The sequence below is a fragment of the Bufo bufo genome, chromosome 3 (genome assembly GCF_905171765.1).
Source record: "Bufo bufo chromosome 3, aBufBuf1.1, whole genome shotgun sequence".
NCBI classification, from domain to species: Eukaryota; Metazoa; Chordata; class Amphibia; order Anura; family Bufonidae; genus Bufo; species Bufo bufo.
The window spans coordinates 568,132,825-568,153,466 of record NC_053391.1 but is presented as its reverse complement, the minus strand read 5'-3'; the positions used below and the strand labels follow the sequence as shown (position 1 = coordinate 568,153,466).

The 20,642-nt window shown below is 45.2% G+C and overlaps 1 protein-coding gene across 50 annotated transcripts in view; it reads left to right on the top strand.

Moving 5' to 3' along the window:
- The window catches only part of NACA (nascent polypeptide associated complex subunit alpha), a 36,973-nt gene extending 16,540 nt beyond the window's left edge, over window positions 1-20,433 (top strand). For 43 of the 50 annotated variants that reach the window (XM_040425668.1, XM_040425667.1, XM_040425665.1 and 40 more), the window contains 20 exons: window positions 753-818; window positions 1,144-1,209; window positions 1,542-1,607; window positions 2,592-2,645; window positions 2,815-2,871; window positions 3,657-3,722; window positions 4,774-4,839; window positions 9,333-9,392; window positions 10,653-10,718; window positions 10,962-11,027; window positions 11,406-11,471; window positions 11,819-11,884; window positions 12,344-12,400; window positions 15,655-15,990; window positions 17,704-17,783; window positions 17,888-17,965; window positions 18,557-18,703; window positions 19,049-19,177; window positions 19,325-19,447; window positions 20,305-20,433. In XM_040425668.1, the coding sequence (XP_040281602.1) occupies window positions 753-818; window positions 1,144-1,209; window positions 1,542-1,607; window positions 2,592-2,645; window positions 2,815-2,871; window positions 3,657-3,722; window positions 4,774-4,839; window positions 9,333-9,392; window positions 10,653-10,718; window positions 10,962-11,027; window positions 11,406-11,471; window positions 11,819-11,884; window positions 12,344-12,400; window positions 15,655-15,990; window positions 17,704-17,783; window positions 17,888-17,965; window positions 18,557-18,703; window positions 19,049-19,177; window positions 19,325-19,447; window positions 20,305-20,319 (1,730 nt within the window). In that variant the 3' untranslated portion in view covers window positions 20,320-20,433. The remainder of the gene's footprint in view (window positions 1-752; window positions 819-1,143; window positions 1,210-1,541; window positions 1,608-2,591; window positions 2,646-2,814; window positions 2,872-3,656; window positions 3,723-4,773; window positions 4,840-9,332; window positions 9,393-10,652; window positions 10,719-10,961; window positions 11,028-11,405; window positions 11,472-11,818; window positions 11,885-12,343; window positions 12,401-15,654; window positions 15,991-17,703; window positions 17,784-17,887; window positions 17,966-18,556; window positions 18,704-19,048; window positions 19,178-19,324; window positions 19,448-20,304) is intronic. The other 7 variants (XM_040425678.1, XM_040425679.1, XM_040425680.1 and 4 more) reach the window with 4 other exon arrangements.
- The last annotated feature ends 209 nt before the right edge of the window (window positions 20,434-20,642 follow it).

Below are 20,642 nucleotides of genomic sequence, written 5' to 3'. Positions count from 1 at the left end.
CGGTTTAATCTCCGCCCAAAAAAACTGAACACTTGTCTGAATGCCGGATCTGGCATTTTTTTTCCATAGGAATGTATTAGTGCCGGATCCGGCATTCAAAATACCGCAATGCCGGATCCGTCTTTTTGGTCTGCGCATGCGCAGACCAGTAAAAATGTGAAAAAAAATTTAACAGATCCGTTTCTCCAGATGACATACGGAGAGACGTATCCGTTCTTGCAATGCATTTGTAAGATGGATCCGCATCCGAATCTGTCTACAAATGCTTTCCGTTTGCATGAAGATTGCCGAATCCGGCAGGCAGTTCCAGTGACGTAACTGCTTGCCGGATCACTCTGCCGCAAGCGTGAAAGTACCCTAAGTAGTAAGCAATCTTTCATTCAGCCTTTTGTTTGGGCCGTTATCTGCCTGTGTGCCCACAACTCCATTCAGCCCCATAGAAGCCGTGCATGCAGCAATGAACAGACATGCACACTACCTCTGCATTCAGATGGGGGACTCTGGGGCCCAAGCATGCAGTGCCATTTGTCCAGCAGAAGGCCAGCATTTATGCCGTCAGATCTCATTATAGTTGATGAGGATCTGGAACAGACTACCAGGTTACCTTTAGCAGAGATGTGAACCTTCCCTAGGCCTACACCATCTTTAGGATTAGTAAATGATTAGACTGCTGCCATTACTCATGTTGCTTGTCTATCTACTTGTTGTATGCAGTGTTTTACTGTCTATAGTCATGAATCTTTCCTGTTTAGTTCCAAAAACAGAGCTGCCCGCCCCTGTGGCTCCTGCAGAGCCCCCTGCTGTTACTAAGGCTCCAGGTATTCATTTTTGGAACAGTTTGCAGTGCTGACTAACCATAGTGTAGAAATCGTGCATGTCCAGTCAGCCTAGCTTGTATGTGTCTGAGCAAGTCAGGAGATTCGGGAGTCCATAGCCTGGGATCGATCGGCCTTTGTTGCATTGTGAGGACTTACATTTTTGCTCTAGCGCCAGTAAAGCGATCTTCCCTGAAAGTCCTGCGATGACTGCTCCGGATGCTGGACACCTTCCCTCCTAGAGTTACTAGTTTTGCTTACTAGAGTTAATACGCTTATTTTTATTTAGTTAGTTTTACACTTGATGATCATGAATTTTTCTGTTTAGGTCCAAAAACAGAGCTGCCCGCCCCTGTGGCTCCTGTAGAGCCCCCTGCTGATACTAAGGCTCCAGGTATTATTGCTTGTAGACGTGTAGACATTATCCCCAGTGTATTGTAAGAAAAGCTGTTTCCCAGTAGCCGAGCAAACCCAATCTACAGAGACTCCCACCAATCCTGAGACTGGAGGTCCCATTCCTCCGTTTTGTGGGGTGACTGGTCTTCTGAAAGGCAATGTCACCAGTGAGTAGTGTACTGGGTCCGTACAAATGTCTGAGATTACAGATTACTGGAGACCCACAACCTTCCCTACTGGAATTACATATCTTGTTTTCCAAAGTCAATCTACTTGTTATGTTCAGAATTATAGTTTTACACTCGATAATCATGAACTTTTCCTGTTTAGTTCCAAAAACAGAGCTGCCCGCCCCTGTGGCTCCAGTAGAGCCCCCTGCTGTTACTAAGGCTCCAGGTATTATTGCTTGTCTACACATCTACATTATCCCCAGTGTATTGTAATAAAGCTGGACAAACCCAATCCTAGTTAAAGGGGTTTTATGGGAGTTAAATATTGATACCCCATTGGACAGGTCATAAATATCGGATTAGTGGGGGTCCAACCATTGCATGACCGAGCAGTGCCGGACGTTGTATAGTGGCTGTGCTTGGTATTGCAGCTCAGGACTCCGCTACAGAAAGACAATGTGGCCTATAGACATGTCACATGCCTAGGAAAAGGCTGCAGCATTCCTCTGAGCCCCACTGATTAGGTATTGATGACCATTAGCAATTTTTAACTCCCTGAAAACCTCTTTTAAAAGGACATTTCATGGGGAATCCAGTAATTTATTACAGCAGATGATGCTGAGACATCTTTTCTTGGAATTCATTATGTTGTTCCTCTTGGACTTGTCTGAATACATTACCAACTAGACATTAGGTATGGCCAGAGGATGGCCATGCAGTGTTCAATTAACTCATTGATTGATTGTGCATGGTCATTGGCTGCGCAGTAAGGGTGCTGCCACACAGCGCTGATGAGATCCCGTTACTGCAACTAGAAACCTGCATTCACAACACAGTTAAAGAACTTGGCCAGCTACAATGAAATCATGTACAGGATTTCTGCTGTGCAGAACGCCGGTGGTTAATTAGGCCACTAAATGAGGTAGGTTCTGTAACTGCGCTGTGTAGCAGCACCCTTGCTGCGCAGCCAATGACAATTGTAAGGAGTTAATTGAATACTGCTGCTGCTGCTGCTTCTTCCATGGTTGTCATCCCATGGCCACGCTGTGTGCCCATAAACAATGGGGTGCATATCTGCAGACTGTTGGCTGTATACACCGGGGTGGAGGCAGCAGCCACCCATCAAATGCCTGAAGGTCAGATCTGATCTCTTGTGTCCTGAGCATATGAGCGCTGCTTCACTGAATGAGGACATTTATTTTTGCTTTAGCTCCAGAAAAAAAATCTGCTTCTGAAAGTCCTGCTGTGGATGCCAAAACCCCAGGTATAGTGTGGGTGGAATAACATGCATGGCATGTTTTACACCGTATGTCGTGAAAGAATTGACCCATGACTTGTGCATGAAAGTCTCACAATGTAATGTGGCACCATCCTTCTAGTGACACCCACCTCACTTCCCAGCAGTCACCACAGCATTTCTTTTTTTGGTTTAGCTTCAAAGAATCAGACTGCCACCCCTCCAGTGCCTGTGGCTGGTGCCCAAGAATCAGGTATTGGTATTGTGCCTACATTAGGTAATTGTGTACGGTAGCATGTCTGCAGAAATTAGGAGCTGAGATCAAGACGTAGCTGACCTATGAGAAGTGTCCTCCAGGTTAAACTGCTTTAATCTAACATATGCCCAGCCGTTCCATTCATTCTGTATGTGATGCTGGAGGTAGCAGAGTACAGTGCTTGGCTATCTCTGGGCACGACCCCTTTACTCTGGACCCTTCAATGTTTTTATCTTCTTGGACTGATGGTCAGTTGAACATTCGTAGGAGTGTTGTTTCCGATCGTTGCCTTCTGTAATAGGTCCTCCGGTCATTATCGGGTGACCGCGTTTTTGTTGCAGCTGCAAAAGCTATAGTTTATTAGCAGCATATGGGAGCATGGTATGATGGAAACTAACAGCTGCACTAGCTGTACGTAGTAGGCGATCGGTCAGGCAGCCGCTCGTTCGGGCCATTATCTACCTTTTTTCCATTGCTCCATTGACTTGGCTGAAGCATAGAGAGCCTTGTCAGCCCCGTTAAAGTGATGCAGCTGTGGACCTCCATGCTCACTGCCGCTCCATTCAGAAGGGGAACTCGGGGTCCCAGCAGTCAGTCCCCAATATGTTACCTATCCTGGGGATAGGTGAACATTTTCATAGGATAACCCCACAAAATAAACAAGCACCAGTCAAGATGCTGTATGGTCAGTCTGTGATCATTACCTGACGGACATCTAAAGCACGCTTGTTCATATGTTTTATAGGTTACACTGTCAATAATCATGAATCTTTTTTGCTTAGTTCCAAAAACAGAGCTGCCCGCCCCTGTGGCTCCAGCAAAGCCCCCTGCTGATACTAAGGCTCCAGGTATTATTGCTTGTCTACATTATCCCCAGTGTATTGTAATAATCTGTTACCTCCTAATTAAAGAGGACCTGTCCTCTGTCTCTCATGACATTTCACGGGGAATACAAAAGTTTACTAGAATAAAAATTGACGAAACCTCTTTACTTAGACTGAATGGACATACATTAGTTGTATTCAGCCATTTGTTTTCAGCACCACAACAGAGCGAAACGGAGCTGCGTTGACATGGTCATTCCTCTGTTCTGGGATATGTATAAATAAGATAACTGGGTATTACCATTACCAATCCTGTGTGTCCCTGGAGACTTTAAGCTCCATGCACGTAACACATTGGGGGGTTGAGCAGACTCCAAATTCATGTAGGACAAATCTGAAGAGAAGTGCCGATAGTACCAGAGATGCAGCACACCCCCCTCTCCATGCCAGAGAGCGTGCATGTTTGGCCAATCCAAGCTTAAATGTTTATAGGGCAGTCAGGAGACTTTAGTCGTGTTAGGCTCCATTCAGAGGTCCGTAGTGCATTGCGGATCCGCAATACATCTGGCCGGCACCCCCATAGAAATGCCTATTCTTGTCCGCAATTGCGGACAAGAATAGGACATGCTCTGTTTTTTTCCGGAGCTGCGGACCGGAAGATCAGGGGTGCGCTCCGGAAATGCGGATGCAGACAGCACAATATGTGCTGTCCGCATCTCTCCTGGGCCCCATAGAGAATGAATGGGTCTGCACCCGTTTCGCAAAATTGCAGAACGGATGCGGACCCATTCTACTGACGTGTGAATGGAGCCTCAATCATGTTTAGCGCTGCGGTTGCTAGAAGGTTCCATAACTGTGGATTGATCAGTCTTGTGTTCACTGAGTAAAGACATTATTTTTCCTTTAGCTACCAAAATAAAATATGCCCCTGTACGCCCTGCGATTATTGGAGGTTGGAGCCCCAAAACCTTCCCTGCTGACATTACTAATTTTCCTTGTTAGATGCATCTCCTTATTATATGCAGTATTTTTTATAGTTTTACACTGTTGATAATCATGAATTTTTCCTGTTTAGTTCCAAAAACAGAGCTGCCCGCCCCTGTGGCTCCAGTAGAGCCCCCTGCTGATACTAAGGCTCCAGGTATTATTGCAGATCTACAGTTTGCAGTGCGGACTAACGCTTAGGGCTCATTCAGATGACCGTAGTGTTTTGTGGATTCGCAAAACATGGATAGTGGCCCATGTGCAACTGCGAACAAGAATAGGACTAGAGTTGTTGCGATACCAAATTTTTGATTCGGTTTCGATACCATGAAAAAGTATTGCGATACTCGATACCATTCGATACCACGCGAAAAAAATAAACAAAAAAAGCCACGTGCATTCCTCATTTTTAAAAATGGCGAATCGCGCAGTTTTGTTTTATTTTTTCTGTTCCGGCATTCACCACCTAGATTTTTTTTTTATATTTTAATAGTTTGGACTTTTCTGACGTGGCGATGTAATATGTTTATTTATATATTTTATATGTGAAATTAGGAAAAGGGGGGTGATTTATCCTTCATATTTTAGTGTTTTTTTTTTTTTCACTTTTTATTTAATAACTATTTCCCCCCTTAGGGGCTAGAACCTGGGATCTTTCATCCCTTTTCCTATTCACCCTGATAGATCTCTATCAGGGTGAATAGGACTCCACACTGTCCCTGCTGCTCTGTGCTTTGTGCACACAGCATCAGGGATGTTACCATGGCAACCAGGGCTTCTGTAGCGTCCTGGCTGCCATGGTAACCGATCGGAGCCCCAGGCTTACACAGCTGGGGCTCCGATCAGAAGCTGCCACTGCACCACCAATGAGGGGGAGTGGAGAGGTCCCTGTGGCCACTGCCACCAATGATTTTAATACTGGAGGGTTGAGAGGGGCCGGCGCACTGTGCCACCAATGATTTTAATGGGATGGGGGGATTGAGGGGGGGGGGCACACTGCACCACCAATGATTTTACCCCTTTATACAGGAGGCGGGTACTAGCAGATCAGCGGCAGTTAACTGCCGCTGATCGCAGCTCCCTGTCAGGGGCAGGGTGCCGGCAATGCGATTCTGCTGCCGGCACCCGCCTCCTGTATGTGTTAAAGACTGACTACTGTATATGAGTCCAGACTTTCACTATTAGGCCACACAGAGCGGCGCCCAGCGATGTCTCAGCACTCACCATTTAGTCCTGGGCGCCGCTCCGTTCGCCCGCAGTGCCCCATTACTGTCTCCTCTCCTGCTCCACATGCTGCTGATTACTATCGGAGCGATGGGAGGAGACATCAGCTTCACTAGTGGGCGTTCCTTCTCCCTGGCTGTAGCGCTGTCCAATCGCAGCGCAGGGAAAAGGAACGCCCACTAGTGAAGCTGATGTCTCCTCCCATCGCTCCGATAGTAATCCTATCATTGGTGGCGCAGTGCGCCCGCCCCTCCTCCGCCCCTCTCTTCTCATTGCCGCCCCTCCTCCGCCCCTCTCTTCTCATTGCCGCCCCTCTCTTCTCATTGCCGCCCCTCCTCCGCCCCTCTCTTCTCATTGGTGGCAGCGGCAGCAGCACAGGGGGAGGGAGGACTGCTTCCTTCTCCCCGTGCTGCTGAGAGAGAACATGAGCGCGCCGATAGCAGCGCGCTCATGTTCAGAGATACTAGACTGCGCAGAAGCGCAGCCCAGTATCGAAAAAACGGAAATCCCGGTATCGTATCGATACCGGGACAAAAGTATCGATTGGGTATCGAAATTTCGATACCCGCAACAACCCTAAATAGGACATGCTCTATCTTTTTGGCCCGGCCGTGGAACGGAACTACACATGCAGACATGTTCTGTCCGCATCTTTTGCAGCCCTATTGAAAAGAATGGGTTCGCATCTGAAGGCTAATTTCAGATGAGCGTGTTCAGTGGATGAAAGCTGCTCCATGTGGGAGCGTTATTTCCCCTAGTGAACTATTCATGTGACAAAACTGCACAGCATTCTAATGATTTAGGGTACATGCACACGTTCAGGATTTATGTGCGGACAATCCGCACTGAAATCTGCAGATGTTCGCAGGGAAATCTGCACTTTCAATCCGCCTCAATTGGTTTGGATTTTCCGCATGGGGATTTTACTGTCCACATTGAAGTGAATGGATAAAATCCTGGAAAAATAAAATAAATTTGACATGCTGCGGATTTTAAAATCAGCATCGTGTTCATGAGAATTTCAAATTCTCATAAAATACAATGTACATGACCTACGGTGCAGATTTTCCACACTCAAATCCGCGCAGAAAATCCACACACAATCCTGATCGTGTGCAATTTAGCCTTATAATGCTGTCTCTCTGCCCGACTTCTGTTGTAACGGTTTGTGCTGATCGTATTATGTGGGTACAAATAATTACAGTGGAGGTTGGGCAGAGACGCACAGCGTTATAACTGATGGAAGTGTCCAGTCCAAGAAATCATGCTCTCAAACAGATCGTATTTCCTTAGGGTCTATTCACGCGACCATATCTTTTGTCGGTGTGCGCAGTGGACAGTACATTGACCAACAGGACAAATTTGTGCAGTTCTAACCACTGTTTTACAGTGCAGTCTGAGCAGGACTTTTCTTGGTCAATGTCTCAGAGAACACAGACTTGGAGACCATTGGAGAGGTCACCTGCAATCGCCAGATCAATGTCCTACACGGACACCAGTCTGCATTAGAAATTCTGTGTTGCATCGCAGCGGTATGAATAAGCACCTATACTAGAAAGCATACATTGTCCAGAGTTTAGGAGATTGTATCCTGCGTGAATGTTCAGCTGAAATACTTTTGGAAGTTTCTAATTATGTAATAGATGAAAACAGAATAAGAGCTAATGCACACAAACATCCGATTTGCAATTTTGTGCGGGACGGCTGCGGACCCATTCACTTAAGTGGGGCTGTATGTCTGTTCCACGGCCCTGCAAAGAAAAATAGAACATGCCCCATTCTTGTCTGTTTTACGGACAAGGATAGGACATTATATATAATATAATAGTGCCTGCGCTACCGCTATTAAATTTTCTCTATATGCACTCAGGCAGACAGAGCCGCTGCTTGGTACCTAAATGGATTACGGCTGCTCCGATCCAAAGTGGTAAATAAAGCAAAGAAATTGAACAAACTAATGTTCGGTACCAGCGCTGGGGTTGTGATGGGATAGATAAGTATGGTGGTTACCTTATCCTGGCGGGTTACCTTGTCCTGGCGGGACCTGGGGTATAATCGAAAGGAGTAAAACACCGACTGTCCGGTCAGGCAGTGGGATGGAATGATTCTGCGGTACTTCTTGTTTGCTGTTACTTCTTGCTCTACCTCTCAGCGCGTATGCCGCCCCGGCCGGTGGCTGGCGTGCGCGCGAGGGAGCGGTGTTGGTACAGGGTTCCGGAACAGGCGGCGTGACGTCACGACTGACCTACGGAGTAATCCAAAGACCAAAAACGATCCAACGCGTTTCAAAGCCTACGGGCTTCTTCGTCAGGGACATTCTATAGAGGGCAGAGCATTCCGTTACGCAGAATGCGGAATGCACACGGCTGATATCCGTGTCTTGCGTGTGCATGAGTCCTTAAGGGCGAAAACTACAGCCACTAGAGGATTTCATAACCTGGGGCTGATCAGCCTTTCACGGAGTGCAAAAAAATCTGCCTCTCAAAGTCCTGCTGCGGATGCTAAAACCCCAGGTATAGTGCACAGTGCAGAAGCTGACATGGATGTCCCATGACTTTGTGCATGAAAGTCACCCAGCTACGGGCAGCCATACACTTTAAGTGAATGTTGGCCGTACCCAGTTTTACCGCACCAGCCGACCATCTAATGTGTAAGGGGTTCTCCCAGCAGAGCATGTATAAGGAAGGTCTTGTAGTTTGACCCAATCCTTTGGGGATTTTTTTACACACAAGTTGGCAGAATGGCTGATTTCGGTCGACTCGTTTGAGACATTAGCGCGAACAATCATTAGATGGCAGACTCTACTCTGTTTAGCCTGTTATCGGCCAAAATTGCACATCTATGGTACGATCAGCTGAATTCAGCCAATCACTTGCCATTGTGCTCAAGGACCAGGGGCCCAGTTTAAAAATTAAAATAAAAAATTGTTTGTATGAGCGTTCCCATGGACAACTGCTGTGGATCATTACCTCAGATATATGGTCAGCGTCAGTCAGCATTCCCTATTAACACATGCATGCTCTAGCAAACTCTAAGGTGTACGGTCACTTTCAGTGTAATCCTACAGACTTTGAAAAATTCTTCAACAGTTGCTTGTCACAGATTGTGTTGCACCAGCCTTAGGCTTTGTTCACACATGACTGAAAATGCTTTTTTTTTTTTACTGCATGTCTGTTTTACCTCCATTGCGGAGGTTAAAATCTACTATAAATGTATTCTTTCTTATGCATCGTAGGGATGAGATTTCTTAAAATCTCATTCACTTTGCTGGTACTGTACAACACGGCTGTTCTCCTGCACAAGAATCCTCCACCCGCAGATCACGTTTAGGTTACACGTTAACATAGCTTTGTTGTGACGCCCATCTCACTTCCCAGCAGTCACAGCATTTTTTTTTTTTAATTTATTTTTTTTTTATTGGTTTAGCTTCAAAGACTCAGCCTCCTCAGACTGCCGCCCCTTCTGTGGCCAGTGACAAAGAATCAGGTATTGGTGTTGTGCCTACTAGAACCACCAGCGTTGGGTACATGTGTATGGAGTATCCTACATGCAAGAATTGGTCTTCAGATTAAACTGCATCAAAGTGGATTAATAATTTTGGCAAAGGATGAGTCCTCAATAAAAACAAATGCATTCTCATTATATCCAATCTAATGATTGAGGTCCAGAATCTAGCAGCTTGTGGCCACAATTATCCTGGAGAACACGATATATCAAGTACTATAATATCACTTTTTAAAGAGTACAATGTAAAAGGGATAGGGGTAGTAGCTAGATCAGGCTGCCAAGAAAATGGAGATGGTCACCTCCTATAGCATCCCTAAATCCAAGACACGGATGAACCAGAGTCTCCACAGGCCTAGCTGCAGAGAAAAGTGGACGACTGAATATAGCAACAAAGTCGGCAGGTAAGAACACCAGAAATACTTACCTGCCGCAGCCACCATGACTGGAACCCGTTCATAAGTACAGGTGCCCACACACCAAATAGGACACCGTACAAACACCACACACCGGAATCTAGCACACCTGATACTGCCTGGGCCCCATACAGAAAGGTGCACGGCAGCCCCAGGCAGCACTGCATCCAGACCTATAGTTCACCCCTCCGGGAAACCAGCCCCCTTCCGGAGGCATCAACATACCGGGTGACGAATAGCATACATGCAGGGACCAACAGCCCAGACATGTAACAACCAACAAAACGCTACACACACCCAGAACATAAACCCACACCACACATACAAGTGAGGGTAAAGGTACATAGGGAGGACAATTTATGTTCCATAAGGTGGCCCTTAAGGACTGGGCAGAAACACCCAGGCAAGGAGCAAAGCTCCAACACCAAGCAAGGCTGTAGTAACACTGCACCCAGCCCGCAAGCCACAGGTATATATCAAGCCCGCGGCCACCCCCAGGAAACACCTTAATTCCCACTAGCAAGAAGATTAACCCCTTGCTCACCAAACAGCAGGGAGGCAAACCTTAAAGGGGAAGTGCACATGCAAACTGCCAACAACACGTTTCCACCGGCAACCAGTCTGCATGGCAACCACGTCACGGTCAAACAACAATATGACAATTGGGCACTAGGGAGTGTACTGGGTCTGTATGTGGCATAAGATTGGAGCCCCAAAACCTTTCCCTATGACTTTACTGATTTTGCTTCCCAGAGGGAATCTACTTGTTATATGCAGAGTTTTTATAGTTTTACACAGTCTATAATCATGAATCTTTCTTGTTTAGTTCAAAAAACAGAGCTGCCCGCCCCTGTGGCTCCAGTAGAGCCCCCTGCTGATACTAAGGCTCCAGGTATTATTGCTTGTCTACACGGTTTGCAGTGCTGTTTTCCGGTAGCCGGGCAAACCCAATCCAGAGGCCCCATTCTTCCATTTTGGTGGTGTGGCAGGTCTTCTTGAAATGTCTGAGATTGCTGGAGACCCAAAACCTTCCCTGCTGGAATTACAAATCTTGCTTCCCAAAGCCAATCTACTTGTTATATGCAGTATTTTTTTTATAGTTTTACAGTCTATAATCATGAATTTTTCTATTTAGTTCCAAAAACAGAGCTGCCCGTCCCTGTGGCTCCTGTAGAGCCCCCTGCTGATACTAAGGCTCCAGGTATTATTGCTTGCCTACACGGTTTGCAGTGCTGACTAACATTAACATTATCTCCAGTGTATAGTAATAAAAGGTGTTATCCCCAGTGTATTGTAATAAAAGCTGTTATCCAGTAGCCGGGCAAACCCAATCCACAGAGACTCCAACCAATCCTGAGAATGGAGGTCCTATTCCTCCGTTTTGGTGTGGTGGCAGGTATTCTTAAAGAGGTTGTCACCAGTGAGTGGTGTACTGGGTCCGTACAAATGTCTCAGATTACTGCAGACACAAAACGTTGCCTGCTGGAATTTACAAATCTTGTTTCCCAAAGTCAATCTACTTGTTATATTCAGTATTCTACTTTTACACAGTCTATAATCATGAATCTTTCTTGTTTAGTTCCAAAAACAGAGCTGCCCGCCCCTGTGGCTCCTGTAGAGCCCCCTGCTGATACTAAGGCCCCAGGTATTATTGCTTGTCTACACGGTTTGCAGTGCTGACTACCATTATCCCCAGTGTATTGTAATAAAGGCTGTTATCCAGTAGCCGGGCAAACCCAATCCACAGACTCTTACCAATCCTGAGAATGGCTGCCCCATTCCTCCGTTTTGGTGGGGTGGCATGTCTTCTTAGAGGATGTCACCCATGAGTAGTGTACTGGGTCCGTACAAATATCTGAGATTTACAGATTGCTGGAGACCCAAAACCTTCCCGGCTAGAATTACAAATCTTACTCCCCAAAGTCAATCTACTTATTATATGCATTACTTTTTTAGTTTTACAATCTATAATCATGAATTTTTCCTGTTTAGTTCCAAAAACAGAGCTGCCCACCCCTGTGGCTCCAGTAGAGCCCCCTGCTGTTACTAAGGCTCCAGGTATTATTGCTTGTCTACATGGTTTGCAGTGCTGACTAACCTCCCCAGTGTATTATACTAAAACCTGGCATCTATTAGCTGGACAAACCCAATGTCTGCTCTCCTGACATTTCATGGGGTATTTACTACAGACATAACAATGCTGGAACACCTTGACTTGGAATTCTGCATTGTGTTAACCAGGTATTACCATTATTTTAACTATAGGGTGTGCTACTATGGACTGTCAGCTCAATGCATGTAACTGAATGCAGGAAGGACAGATCTGATTTGTTCTGACAGTAGCACGTCCCCTTTATACTACGTCCCCTTTATACTACGTCCCCTTTATACTAGAAGGCATGCATGTTTAGGTGGAAATCGGGGGAATGGTCGGATTAAAAGACATAGAAGTAGAACGTTTTCATAGCCTGGGCTTTATTGGTCTTTCACTGACAATATTTCTCACCTTCGCTCCAGAAAACAAGACTGCTTCTGGAAGTCCTGCAGTGCCTGTTGTGAATGCCAAAACCTCAGGTATTGTGTGCCGAGCACTGTGGGAAAATAATGTGCGCCGTTCAGTCCGATGACTTCTTAGTAGCTTGCCTTGATGATTGCACCTAAACTTGTACATGAAAGTCATGAAGCTCACTGTGCACCTATGGGCACTGACTCTTCTGCAATAGCTGTCTATCACAGCTACATGCTTCATTGTGTCGCTCTAAGCACATGAACAGAGTATTAGTAAGGGGTAAAATTAGCCATAGATCACTTTGAACTTCAATATACTTGTTGTAGCATAACTGCTGCGAAAGATGTCTATTATGCTCAGCTGATCTGCACACGTTACATGAATAGGTCTCAGCCAGTTTGTTGCATATACAACTGCAAATCTGCAGCAGAAATCCAAACTGCTTTTTTTTTTTTTCCTGGCTGGATATTGACCTGCCATTAAAATTTTAAAATGTGCAGCATTTGCAGGGTTTTTAGCATTGATACTAGCTAGGGCTGAAACGATATCTCGTAATAATGGATTAACCTGACACAAAAAATCCTTGATGCTAAATTTTTGCATCAATGATTTGTTTGTGCCATGTGACCATGGAGTGTGAGGGAAGAGCTTGCTATTACTCACGCTCCGTGGTCACCCGCAGCGCGTGAAGAAGAGGATGGAAGATCTCGGCAGTGTCGCCACTGCCCTTACAGGTAAGGTAAGTATTTTAGTTCACTGGCATTGTGGCTGGGCACTGATAGCTAGGAGGGGCAGTGGGGGAACTGGTGGCATTGGGGGGGGGGGGGGGGGAGCTGGCGGCATTGGAGGGGGACCAACTGATGACATGGTGGCATTGGAAGGGGAGCTGGTGGCATTGGAGGGGGAGCTGATGAGTTTTTATAGAAAACAACATTCTTTTAATTAGCTTTTTCTTAGAGTACTCGATTAATCGTTGGATTAATCGATAGAATACTTTATAATTAAAATAATCGATAGCTGCAGCCCTAATACCAGCCTTTGCAATGTAAAGGGGCTGATCAGGGCAAAAGCGCTGCCAAATCCAGAAGTACCATATGCAGATTTTGGTGCTGATCTGGTGCAGAAAAACTGATAAATCTGTGTGGAATTTCTGTTTTGAAACCCCCAGGTAGCCTAAATGTTTAGCCGTGCAACTTAATTATTTCTTTAGTACTCTGTGTGTTCAGTAAACTGTCTCCATGGTTACAGACTACAAGCACGTTCTGTGTAGTCTGATCCTGCAGTCAGGTACTTCCATTCACCTGTCATCATTCACCATACTACTTGCTAATATTTATTTAGTTGGCATTGGGGCAACACAAAAAATGAAATTCCTTTTAAGGGGTGGTCCCAAGATTTTAAATTCTCCCCCATCAACCAGCGCTTATCACTGATAAGCAAATAAATTAGTGCATTCTTAATGGAGCAGTTGGTACCATGAGCTTTGGCAGTACCACATGTAAATACATGCATTTTTTTGTTGTTGTGAAGTAGTAGTGAAGCTGTCTGCAGGTCCCATATTGGACTGCAGATGAGGCCTAATCTGTAGAAGTTCAATATGTAGGTGAGCATTATGAGTAATTAGTATTTACACAGCTGTATGTTTGCATTTCTAATATGCTGCCATTAAACTGCTGGCTCTTTATGAACAACTTGCACTCTAGGTGTAGAGATTGTGTAATACATTTGTAATGTTGATCTTGTCTTGCCATATTTGCACGTGTATATAATGTTTCCTTTCCCATTTCTCCCCACTTGTGGATATGATCTGTTCACTCTTTAGCTTGCTTTTCTCATTCGCTAGTTTTAAAAGCTGATGCTGTAGTTGATAGAGCTATAAGCCAGCCTGATGTGGAACGTTCCCCCACAGTGCTTGCTCCTGACTTGAGCTATGTAGTACCTGATAAGATTTATGCTGCAGATGTAGTGGATGCTCCACTTGTTAGTATGAGTGGAGGGAGTTCACTTCAGGTTTTGAGATCCCATGGCTTGGCTTCCCCAAATGACTGGACACCAAAGGGAACAGTAGATGCCATACCTGAAAAATTATTGCTGAGTACTTATGAAATTTCTACTGATGCTTTTCCTGAGGATATAGATACTGAGGTAGTCTCCGAGGAGGCGCCGGCGCCTGCCGCCGTCTCCGAGGAGGCGCCTGCCGCCGTCTCCGAGGAGGCGCCGGCCCCTGCCGCCGTCTCCGAGGAGGCGCCTGCCGCCGTCTCCGAGGAGGCGCCTGCCGCCGTCTCCGAGGAGGCGCCTGCCGCCGTCTCCGAGGAGGCGCCTGCCGCCGTCTCCGAGGAGGCGCCTGCCGCCGTCTCCGAGGAGGCGCCTGCCGCCGTCTCCGAGGAGGCGCCTGCCGCCGTCTCCGAGGAGGCGCCTGCCGCCGTCTCCGAGGAGGCGCCTGCCCCTGCCGCCGTCTCCGAGGAGGCGCCTGCCCCTGCCGCCGTCTCCGAGGAGGCGCCGGCCCCTGCCGCCGTCTCCGAGGAGGCGCCGGCCCCTGCCGCCGTCTCCGAGGAGGCGCCGGCCCCTGCCGCCGTCTCCGAGGAGGCCTTGGTTTCTCACCCATTAGATGATGTATCCCAAGCTGTTCCCTTTGAAAGCGGTGGCCAGTCATGTCAACTTAAGGTTCTTCAAACAAAAGATGATGCTGCAGTTTTTGAAAACGCCCCTCTGTTGGGCGATGTGACTTCTGTAATTATTGCAGTAGTCTATGAGGATGCACCTGCTGGGGAGACCGAGGCCCTGGCTGCCATGCCTGAGAACTTGCTTCTTTGTTCACAGTCGGTGCACAGTACTGAGAGATCGATCACGGAAATGGCTTTTGGTGATGCATTAGATATGATAAAGCCTCATATTGAATCTGGTCATAAAACTTTGGGATCTTCTGAGGAACAAAAAATGGATATAAATTTAGTCTCTAAAGTGACATTGCCTCAAAGGCAGAAGGATTCAGATGAATCCTTTTCTGCTTCCTCTGTGCAGAAGCACTTTGAACATGGAGTTGATGCCAAGCCAAGTCTGTATGTTCCTCTCATGGATGACCCTGAAAGTGGTAAATCTCTTGCCAGTACTTCCAGTGAGCCGAAGCGTGTTGGTGCTCTGCTCTCTATGCCTGCTAGTGTTGAGTTTCAATCTGCCCACCCTGACCCGCTTACAATGATTTGTGCCACGTCCCTACTTATGTCTGCTTCTGCTACCCCAGATAACAGCAACAACTTGCTTTCTACAGACCCTTCATTCTCTGCTGCTCCTAATCTCTGTTCTTCTCCTGTTCTTCTAGCAAATAAAGTTGAGAAAGTTTCTATGGTTTCTGCTCCAGAGCTAGATATTCCAAGTCCTGCAAAAGAGCTAACTCTTCCTCCTGCTTTGCCTTCCGTGGCATCTGTGCCTTCTATACCTATTTCTTCTGTTTCTCTGCCTCTCGTCTCCAAAACATCTGCCATACCCACTGCACCTGCCCCTGTTGCTGTTGAAGAGGAAGAAATGCCACCTCTGATCCCTCCAGAGGTTCCTGATAAGGAAGCAGTGTTTCTTCAACCGGTCACAGTGGACCTTGTTCCCCCGAAACCACCTGTAGCCGCTCCAGTGAAGGAGCCCATTCTGAAGAACGACAAGGGTATCTTTGTGTTTAACGTCACTTTGTAGTGCATGTCGTTCACCATAGAGTTTGACCTTAACACAACTAACCTTAAGTTGAAAACGCTGATAAGATGGTGTGATTGTGTGTAGACATGTGGTTAGTTTTCTTTCCTTTTAGTACGCCACATGCTTTGTGGTGGTCAAATTTAGATGTAGTAGATTACATATAGACCATACGACTCTCATGGCAACAGAGGGCAGATTTTTAGGTTTGCGACAGTAGAATTGTGACCTTCAACTTGTGCTCTCCATAAGCCTTATCTTTACTGGAAGGAAAACAACTTGTTTTGTAAGATTGAGATGCTAACCTAGACGTCTAACTCTATTAAATTGGAGATCTTGAGTGCTTGAGTCTGTTCCATCGATGTAGGGTGTTATTCGTTCCTAATTCACAGTATTGGTCAACAGTTTATTCTCATCTCCACAGACTTCCTTCCCACCTCACACCATCCTATTGGTTGTGAGAGGTTGCCGCTTTTATGGAAATAGCCAAGCTTGTTGTGTGTTTCTTTAACTCTCATTCACTTCTATGCTAGTTAGGGAAACAGAGTGTAGCACAGCGAGCGAAGCTGGTTTCCATAAACCTGACCACTTGAATGCTGCAGCCAGTGTGATGGTGAAAGGGGTTTAGGCTGTACACCCTATACAGTAAGAAACATTTAAGTAAAAATCGTCTTGTGTTAAATTTTTTACTGTATTAATAAATCTGGTTGCAATGGTGTAGATGTCCTTTAAGCTGTATTTATGAAAGGTTTGAGTTACTAAGTAGTCCAAGGCTAGCCATATTGTGAACTTTGTGGATGCAGCAGTGTTTCCCCTCTGCTGTCCAAATTTTATAAGAGGTGACCGTAGATGGAAAGAGACATTATTGGTACAGGGCAACATTGCCTCTGAACCCTACAAAATTGTATTGAGTAAGTCGAGTGTTTTCGTCGTGTAGTGCAGTGTTCCCCAGCTACAGTCCTCAGGGCCCACCTGCTGGTCATTTTTTCACGATTTTCTTAATGTGGATTTAGACGGGAAGACGAGCAGTAGATTGTCAGGAAGTGCTCCTTCCTGACAGTCGGCTGCTCGTTCAGTAGAGGTGAAGCGCTGGATTTACATGCTTTGATCACCTCCACAGTATGAGGACGATTGCTCATCCTCATAGAGCTGCATAGTTTCTGAGCAGCAGATCGCTGTTTAGACAGCACGATTTGCTGCCCAGAAACGATTATTTAGGTGTCTGTGAAACGCTCGTTCATCAGGTGATATGCTGCACATTTAGAGGGTCAGATTGTCTGGAACAACCGTTCTCGATAATCTGCCCATCTAAATCCACCTTTTAGTTATTGAGTAGGTGATATAATTAGTGTCAGTGCATCAGGACTTAACACAGGTATTCATTCTGTGGGATATTCTCAAATCCTGACCGGCAGGTGGGTCTTGGGGACTGGTGTTGAGGAACACTGGTGTAGAGTGTGAGAGTGTTCTTAACCATGCCGTTCAAATGTGCCCTGTATTGGTTTGTATAAAAACTGCATGTAGTTCACACTGTTGATACTAAATGTTGACTTACCTGACCTTTCCCTTGATATGCAGGTTTTTTTTTTTGTTTTGTTTTTACAGGACAGACACCTGGCTTCCATAGTCAATTCCTGGTATTGCCATAAACCTAAATGTTTTATATTTTTTTATTTATTTTTTATAGGGTCAGGGACAGATTCCGACAGTGATGATTCTCCTCCAGAGCTGGAACAGGACACACAGACATCTACGCAGCAGGCCCAGGTAAGCATAGAGTGCTGTACATTTATTTTGCTATCTACCTGATATCTCTGTGAATGCTTCTTGTGCACAATGTTTTCTTTGTGCTAACACCATGTCTGATTCAGTTGGCAGCAGCGGCAGAAATAGACGAGGAACCTGTCAGCAAAGCAAAACAGAGCAGGAGCGAAAAGAAGGCACGAAAGGTATTGCATCCTTTATCATCCGAAGCGATTACTGCTTTATGTGCAGTTCCACCTTTATGAAATCTTGGAGCTTTTTCCACACGCCTTTTTTATTTTATTTATTTTTTAGGCATTTTATTTGAATTTATTTTGTTCAAGGCTTTTTAAGGTCATGTACAAACTGGCTGCAGTGTTTTTGATTTAAAAACAAAATATATAATAATCTTGTGTGTGAAGCCAGCTTTAAAGTGTTGCCTTTAGAGAACCACTTCACTTGCCATGATCCTACAAAAAGTAACTGGTGCACCCCTTTATTACATAGGTAATGGAGTCAGTAATTTCTTTAATTTATTACATTCAAAGGACTTGTAAAAGTGGCTTCAGTTATTGGTTTCCATTTATGGCAATACATAAGACTATAATTTTCGCAAATACAATTAATCATGGCTGCTGTACACAATGACACAAGTGGGTAGATTTCCTGCAAAGATTGCTTTGAGTAGAACATCTTATTGGTTGTAACTTTAAAAATATAGAATATGAATGTTTAAAAGCTTTCATATTTTATACAAATTTGGTGTATGTAAATCATCTTTTTGTTTTTTAAACCAGGCTATGTCAAAGTTGGGGCTTCGCCAGGTCACCGGAGTTACAAGAGTCACAATCCGAAAATCCAAGAACATTTTGTTTGTTATAACCAAGCCAGACGTATACAAGAGCCCAGCATCCGACACCTACATAGTCTTTGGAGAAGCAAAGGTGTGTTCCAGCAGCCTGTGAGGCTCAAGACTTTTTCTTTTTTTTTTTGTAGTCTAGTTTCACACTTGCTGTAGGGAACTCTGGAAAGGCTCATCTGGTAGAGAACAGCCTGGCTGAGTTTTCTAGTTCGGCATTGCTGAATACTGCTGCTTTCCCGCCAGACCCCATTGATTATAATGGATTCAGCAGAGTTCTGACTGCTACCCAGCAAATATGCCAAGAATCAGCTGGACAAAAACCACTGCACGCAGCTGTTTTTGTCTGGCCCGAAAACCCGGCTGCAGGTGTGAAAGTAGCTTTACTTTAAACCAGCAACACATACTAAAGATATTTTGTACATTATAGATTGAAGATCTCTCACAACAAGCCCAGCTGGCTGCTGCCGAAAAATTCAAGGTACAGGGAGAAGGCGTCTCAAACATACAGGAAAACACACAAACTCCTACAGTACAGGAGGAGAGCGAAGAGGAAGAGGTAAGAGCATTGATGTTTCTTAGTAAGCATTGCATGCATAGGAACAGAAAGCAAAGTCAGAAGTGAAGTGGGAAACGGTTATGAAAGTAATCTCATCCTCTAAAAGACAAACTATGGGGTAAAATGCTAAAATTTAAATCTCCTCAGGTTGATGAGACTGGCGTAGAAGTGAAGGACATTGAACTTGTAATGTCACAAGCAAACGTGTCCAGGGCGAAGGCTGTACGTGCTCTAAAGAACAACAGCAACGACATTGTAAACGCCATCATGGTAAGTCTCTGCACACAGCTATGGACGTGTTTTCAGTAGGTATTCTGTTTGCTTGGCTGTTACTTCATAGTGGTTACACCTCTTACTGGAGCAGATGACAAGTAGTAAAACACAATTAAAACTATATAACTTTGGTATCCTAGTAATCGTACTGACCAGAATAGGGTCGCCATGTCATTTTTAGATAGCAGTAAAATGAAACCCAAAAAACCTTGGCGGGATTGCTTCCTCCCCCACAAAAAACAAACCCTCATATGGCCATTAGAAGGGAGGGTGGAAAAACGAGTGCATTTCCTTGCACAGAAAAGTCTTGACAGCCCACAGATCCACAATCGTATGTAAAGCTGCTTTAATAGCTGTTGGCTCAGCCGCCGGCATCTCTCCTGACTTGCATACATGCTCGGTTTGGCTAAGCCTGTATGTATCATCAATGAGGTGAAAGCCACTACTAGGCACTTCTGGTGGTGTCCTATTTCCTGGGAGAATAAAAGAATTGGATGAAAAAATTAATTTTGCCCTATTCTCTCCCTTGGCATCAATCAAGAGCTCCCCATACACATTAAATTCATCTGAACCCGCCATTTTCAGTGGGTTTGGCTGACCATACACTAATGTATATAGAGACTTTTATTGCTGGCTTGGCTTGCTTTTGAGCAGGGTTTGTCTAGTTGTGCACAGATAACTAGGACTTGCTAAAGTTGATCTACTATTGGCTTTTTGGTTGTAATGCCAATAGTATGTGGCTGTTCGGTGTGTACCAGCTCAGATATAACAGCTGATGCCATTTGCCTAGTTAAGAGTCCATAACCTTTTCATCTACTCGAGTTCATTTATTTTTTTTCCTTCTCTCCCTGTAGGAGTTGACGATGTGAGCGTCGCTCAGACTGAACACATTTGGTCTTGCTCGTGGGTCGGTGCAGCTGAAATTGAGATTTATACTATTTCTATTGATTTAATAAAGTTGTGGCTTATTGTTGGTGACTTACTACTTAAAGTGTTTTTCTCCCCCCCCCCCTTTCTATTCAATTCTTACATATGTACAAAATCTTTATCAGACAACTTGACAACGCAACATGAAAGTAGAAAATGGATTCTGCTTGCCAACTTTTAAGGAACACTGCATGGGCAAACATCCAGTTAGAAGAAATGTTGCACGTGAAAAAAATTTAAGTCCAGCACCAGAAGTATCAGAAAA